Raw genomic sequence first — 6,305 nt, forward strand, 5'->3', positions numbered from 1 at the left:
AACCCCGGGCCAAGGTGAACCCGTCCTCTCCTCCAAACCCCAGCTGCTCCCAGGACGTGAGCGCAGGCAGGTCCCACCAGATCCCACCCAAAGGCTTTCTCCCTCTCCTTTCCCCTTTGCTCTCCATCGTGGGGTGACGCGAACCCCCCCACGCTTCGCCGTCGGAGCGGCGAGCACCATCCCGAAAGTCACATTGAGACCGGAGAGCCGCGGGAGCCAGCAGCAGAGCCAGGAGAGGACTCCTGGCCCGATCTCCCTCTCCGCTGTGGGACACCTCCAACATCACGTCCATCATAGGAGGCCAGGCCAAGCCAACGGTGCTCCTGACTCTGGTCCCACCTCCAGCAGTAGCACCGGTGGATGCTCGGGAGAGGAGATACCCGTCCTCGAGGGATGCTACAGCGGGTATGAGCACAGCGCTTTCTGCAATCACCAGTTAAGAGCTTCGTGACATGGACCTTGGACTCGGCAGCCGCTCGGCAGCATCACCCTGGTCCCTTTTTTAACCCCCTCCTACCGCTGCCCTCCGCCGAGCCGGGCGGCACAGACGCGGTGCAACGGTCCACGGCGCGACGGCAGCCTCTGCAACACCACTCGCTTGGTTAAAACTGCCACTCGAGAGGCCAAGAACGAGCGAAAGAACGGAAAATAATGAATTATCAGCCCTTCGCCACCTCCTTCGCACCTCCCGCGCTCTCACACGCCTCCGCTGCACCCCCGAGTCCAAACATCTCGCCTGTACAACCATCCTCATCCTCCTTTCCCAGCCTTTTCCAGTTCGGAGTTGATGCTTTCAAAGAGCTATCCACAATGACTTTAAGATCTCTTTCTTAAAATGCTAATAAGTAATTTAAAGACCGCCACTGTGCATGCATGGATTTAGGGTAATTTTTACCATGTGAATCCCTTTTCATTCATCACTGACTACATTTAATCTGCCACTTTATAGCCCGGTTATCCAGTGTCATGAGATCTTTTTGCAATATTTTAAAGACAACTGTTGTTTTTATGATCCTGAATAATTTAGTATAATTTGCAAACTTTCTTGCCTTAAAGTTCCCACCCTTTGCTGGCACATTTATAAATATGTGGCACAGTGCAAGCCCCATGCTGACCTCCAGCCATTGGGAAAACTGACTCTTTGTTTCCCCTCCTTTAAGCAGATTTTAATCCATAAGAGAGTCCTTCCTCTAAAATTACTGCACTGGACTTGCCTAGATCACCCAGGGAGCCGCGCTTAAAAAATGCAGGTCCCATTTGCCGCCTCCTTTTGCTCCGGTCCCGATATTCATTTTTAGTGATTTACTCTAAAATCTCTTCACTCCAAGGCGGGGCAGCGTCTCAGCCTTGTCCCTTACAGGGGAGAGTCCCCCGGCCATCGCCATTTGGGGGGGGACAGGACATTTTTTTAAGGTGTCCCCCATCTCCCCCAAGTGCTCGGTCCTGATGGTTTTGCAGCCTCACCGATTTTTCCTCCCTGCTTCTGCTTTGCAAGGGGCATTTGGGGGGGATTTGGAGGGGGTATTTCATTGCTCTCCACTAGTTATTTTTCCAAACCCTCTCAGCCTGCCATATATGGTTTCACATTCACCCTGCCGGAGTACACAAATTTTTTTTTCCCTGCTTCCTTTTTTTGGGCACCCCTTCCACTTTCTGAAGAACATCTTTTTTTTTACCTCCAGTGACCTCCTTCAATTTGCCATTTAATCAAGATTTTTTTTTCCTTTCCAAACACATATTTTAAATGGCCGCATGCACTTATTCTGAGCTCGCATATCATTTCCCCCCATCACTAGTAATTTGCTCTTTTAGCCGCTCCTTTTAGCTAGCTTCTTCATTTTTATGTAGCTCCTCCGTCAATTTAATGCGGTTTCCGAAAAGCAGCGCTCGTCCCCGCTGCCCCAGCCATGCGAAGGGCAGCCTGGCGCAAGGAATGCGTTTTTGTCAAAAATTAACCCAGGAAACAGGCCCGGGGAGGGGAGTTGGAGCACGGCACGGGCGGCAGCAGAACTGCTCCGAAATCAGGGTTTTCTGTGCCGCGCCTCATTCCCATTCGTCCGAAAATTTGTTTTCGAGTGTCTTTGTTTTTCAGTATTTCAAGCGCGCTGGGCTCCTCGGGGTGATCCCACAGCTCCCGCGGTCCTGCCGCATCCCGAGCCCACGGGATGCCCTGAGCACCCGTCAGCCGCCCACGCAGCAGCCACCTGCCCGGAGCTCAGCCGGGTCAAAGCCACCACCCCGGCACGGCCCACAACCCTAGGGAGAGGGCTGAAGCCTTCTCCTCCTGAGGCCACCGAGGAGAAGCAGCGATAACGCTGGATAAAACAAGCTCGGGTCCAAATCCGTGTTAATCGGTAGCCGCTGCAATGCTCTTGAGCTTGGAGGCAGCGGTGGAAGGGCTCAGCAACGAGTCCCATGATCGTGTCACCTCCCGGGCCACGTATGTACGAGAGAGGAGACCCTATTTTAGCATAAAAATATATTATAATATACCTAATGTATAATATACTATTATGCACATGTATGTAATATAATATACACGATATATATCACACACATTTTGTTATTTATAACGCAGGAGGAAGGAGTTCCCCTCTCCAGCCTGCTCAAAGAAGGGAGAGGGACCTGCAGGCGCGAGGCGAACGCGGGCAGGAGGATGCCCACCAAACCCCAGCGTGAGACGGCAACAGGTTCCCGCAGCCGGCCTCGCGCTCTGCTTTCCACGCAGGAACACGTGCCCAGCGCAGCCCTTCCCAGGCGGCATCACCCGTTTAACCGCGGCGCGACGGGCAGGAGCAAGTCCAGCCTTGGGCGGACGAGGTGCCTCCGGGGCCTTGCGCCGCTCGCCTCCTGCTCCGCGCAGCTAGCGAAACCTCCGCAGACACGAGGGCCATCTCGTTTCTCCCCTCGCATTTTTTGGCACGGCGTTGGCTTTCCTCCAGGCCTCGGGAAGGCTGCCAGCACTGCAAGGTTTACGGAAAGTTAACTCCAAAGGGGTGAGGAGCGCCTTCATTTTTTTCCAAAGTCAGCCGGGCTGTCGGTTTGCAAAACACGCAACTTCCACTGCTCGTCCCCCCGCTAAAATATTCCGGAGGTATCAACGTTACGGATCCGCCACGCGGAGTACGCGGCATCTGCGAGCGCGAATACAAAGAGGAGCCGTCGGTGACAGCAGTCCTGTTACCAACTAGAGCGGGATCCAGATCCTTCGAGGACTCCTTTGTTCTTAACTTTCTTTTAAAAAAAAACACACACACACAAAAAAAACTTTCCTCCTTACAAGCCTGAACTTTCTCAGCCGCAGATACGTTACCTTGCAATCGCCTTCACGACCGCGTGCAATTCTTAACCTCTGCTTTATGTACGTTGTCATCCACCTCCCTGTTTTCCGTATTGATTTATGTTTTACGTTCTTTTCACATTTCCTTCTAACAGAGCCGGTTTTAACCAAACGGCCCTTCCTTTCGAGCCCCAGACGCGCACTCGCTCGGCCGGCGGGTAATCAACTCCCAATTTCCATGCACACTCCTGTTTATATCCCCTTCCCTATCGGCTTTGTCTCTAATTACGGTTTGTTAAATGCAAGTGAATATATAGTGCACGGAGAAATATAAAGCACGTAGATAAATAAACGCCGCGCGTGTGTGCGTGCACCCCCCGACCAGGACCGTATTCCCACCGCGCTTCCGACCGCAGATCCCCCAGCGCTTCGTCGTGTTCATTAACAAAACCTCGCCGCTCCCTCGGGAAGGATACTTGTATTATTTTATGCCTCGTAATTAGGAAAACTGAGGCACAGAGGAGACGAGTGAAATTACCAGCGTTGCAGAAAAGCTCGGGAGCAGAGCTGAAAGCAGGACTCTGGAGGCAGGTTCCCTGGGTGAATAACTAGAGCATGGGGTTTTTTTTCCCTGAAGGAGCCCAAAACCGTCCTTCTCCCCGTTTTGGCCCTGGATACTAGGAATTTGGCCGGGCGGCCCCACGGAGAGGGGAGCGACCCCGCTGCGGAGGAACCTGGTGGGACCCCGCGCGGCCCAGCCCACCTCCACGGTGGTGGGTCGTCTCCGGGTCAGCCCGTCTGCACCGAGGGGCAGACGCAGGCCGGGGTCGCGGCCCGGCGTTTCGCAGAGCCCCGGCGGCGGTCGCTCCGCCCGAGCGCAGCCTCTTCCCCGTCCCCAGCGGCTGAACCCCTCTTGGCGGCCACGTCCGACCACTCCTGGAGAAGGTCACCCGTGTCCCTCTCCCCTCCGTGAGGACACACGGGGAGACCCAGCAGCACGGCGCATCCTCCCGGCCACCGGGGTGCAGGCATCACCCCACCGTCAGCGGCGGCGCCTCTCCGCACCGCCAAGCCAGCTCGGGCCTGGTAGGCCAAGCGTGGCCGATGTTGTCGAGCGTCAACGCTGACGGCCCACGGGGCCAGCCGTCCCGCGTGCCCCCACCAACACGCTCACCGTCCCCCTCCGCGCTCCCCCTCCGTAATTAAAACCATCCCGGGGCTCGTTCGAGCAGCGCGGCCGGCCCGCGCTCTCCGCGGATCGTCCTATTTACGCCAAGCTGCCGTGCTGTAAATATCCCGACGTAGAGCTGGCCAACCCGTGAGTCATCTCCCAAAACTCCAACTTAATAAATGGTGCCTCTTCCACGTTTCCAGGCTAACGCGGCGCGCGGCAGCCCCCCGGCGCTCTGGGGCATCCGCGGACGGGGCCGGCACCGGCCGACACCTCGCGCTCGGCTCCGCGGGCACGGCCGAGGCGGGGGATGCGGCGAGGCCTGGTGGGGACGCAACCCCGACGCCTCTCGCCGCGTCTCCGGGGAGAGGCTCCGCGGTGCCCGGGGACCCGCCGGGGGGGGGGGGGGTGCCGGCTGGGTCGCCCGCCGCGGCGGAGGGAAGGGCGTGAGGAAGCGGAGCGGGGGGGGGGGGGGGTCCGTGCAAAACGGGGTGGGGGGGACCCCAGCACTGCACCGGCCTCCGCCAGCAGCACCTCCACCTGGGGCAGCACTTCCCCAAAACTTCGCACCCCCCCCCCAAAAAGGGGGTGCAGCGGTGGGGGGCGGAGGTGTACCCACCCCCCCCCCAAAAATAGCCGTAAATAAATGAGTAGCGGGGGGGCTCCCGGCGCCCCCCGCCCCGCGCCTTACCCTCCACGGCGGCGAGCAGCGGCAGCAGGGCGAGCGGCAGGCAGCAGAGCCACAGCGGCCCCATGGTGCGCGCCGGGCCGGGCATCAGAGGCGGCGCGGCCGGCGCCCCATGGAGGCAGCGGCGGCGGCGGCAGCGGCGGCGGCGGCGGAGCGCAGAGCCGAGCCCCTCGCTGGGGCCGCCGCCGGCGCGGGCACGGCCGCGGGCACGGAGCGCACCGCCGGCCCCGCCGCCGCCGCCGGGCCGAGCCACCGCCGCCGCCGCGCGGGGGAGCGCGCAGAGCCGCCCGCTCCGCCCCCCGGGGGCCGCCGCGCTGCCGGCGGGGGGCGGCGGGCGGCGGCGCGGGGGGCGGCGGGCGGCGGCGGCGGCGCGGGGGGCGGCGGGGGGCGGGCGGCGCGGCGGGCCGGGGGCGGGCGGCGCGGCGGGCGGTGGCTCCCCCCGCCGCACGATGGTTTCTCCCGGAGCTGTCGATCATCCAGAGAAAGCCGTGATTTCAGCCCAAATCTGCCTCTCGGGTTTTGCCGAGCGCGGCGCGGTGGGGGGGGGGGGGGGGGGGGGTGGCGGTGGTGCCCCCCCGCCGCTCCCACCGCCCCGGCCCCCGGCGCCGGACCCGCTGCCGGGGCTGAGCATCCTGCCCGGCCTTCGCCCCCCAGCCGCTCAAACGCGGCCCTTCCAGGCCGGCCTCGGCCCCGGCACCTGGAGCATCCGATGGGACCGCGGCGAGCGCGCTGGCTCCGGGCAAGGCCCGGCACAAGAAGGAGATGAGTCCAGCAGGACGCACACCAGTGGCTTCTTGCCGGCAGCCTTGGGCAGCCCTGACCCCTCACCAGCCCAAGTCACCAACCCAGGCAGGGTGGGAGTTCCCTCGTCTCTGGTTTGGCCCCGGTGTTATTTCATTACCAGCACCATTCCCTCCATGTTAAGCCAGACAGGACTTTCCCAGAAGGTGCGGCTGAGACCCACCTCCAGTTTGCCACCCCATAGCTCTCCATATCACCACCCCAACAGCCCTGACTTCCCCAGGTACCTGGGGGCCAAAGCTGCCCATCTGGTGCCTCTTGAGCCAAAGCCCACTCAGGCCACGTGCGACTGTTTCCAGGACTGTTTGCCCAAGAAGTCCCCAGTGCCACCACCTTGGTGTCTCCTCCTCACCCTTTCCACCCTG

At 60.7% G+C, this 6,305-nt stretch overlaps 1 protein-coding gene across 4 annotated transcripts in view; it reads right to left on the reverse strand.

The window, feature by feature from the left end:
• EPHB2 (EPH receptor B2) overlaps nucleotides 1-5,394 on the reverse strand; it is a 129,867-nt gene extending 124,473 nt beyond the window's left edge. For 2 of the 4 annotated variants that reach the window (XM_064497064.1, XM_064497063.1), the window contains exon 1: nucleotides 5,143-5,394. In XM_064497064.1, coding sequence (XP_064353134.1) covers nucleotides 5,143-5,227 — 85 coding nt within the window. In that variant the 5' untranslated portion in view covers nucleotides 5,228-5,394. The remainder of the gene's footprint in view (nucleotides 1-5,142) is intronic. The other 2 variants (XM_064497066.1, XM_064497065.1) reach the window with 1 other exon arrangement.
• Between the last annotated feature and the right edge of the window lie 911 nt (nucleotides 5,395-6,305).

Source organism: Dromaius novaehollandiae, chromosome 24, assembly GCF_036370855.1.
Source record: "Dromaius novaehollandiae isolate bDroNov1 chromosome 24, bDroNov1.hap1, whole genome shotgun sequence".
Classification (NCBI taxonomy): domain Eukaryota; kingdom Metazoa; phylum Chordata; class Aves; order Casuariiformes; family Dromaiidae; genus Dromaius; species Dromaius novaehollandiae.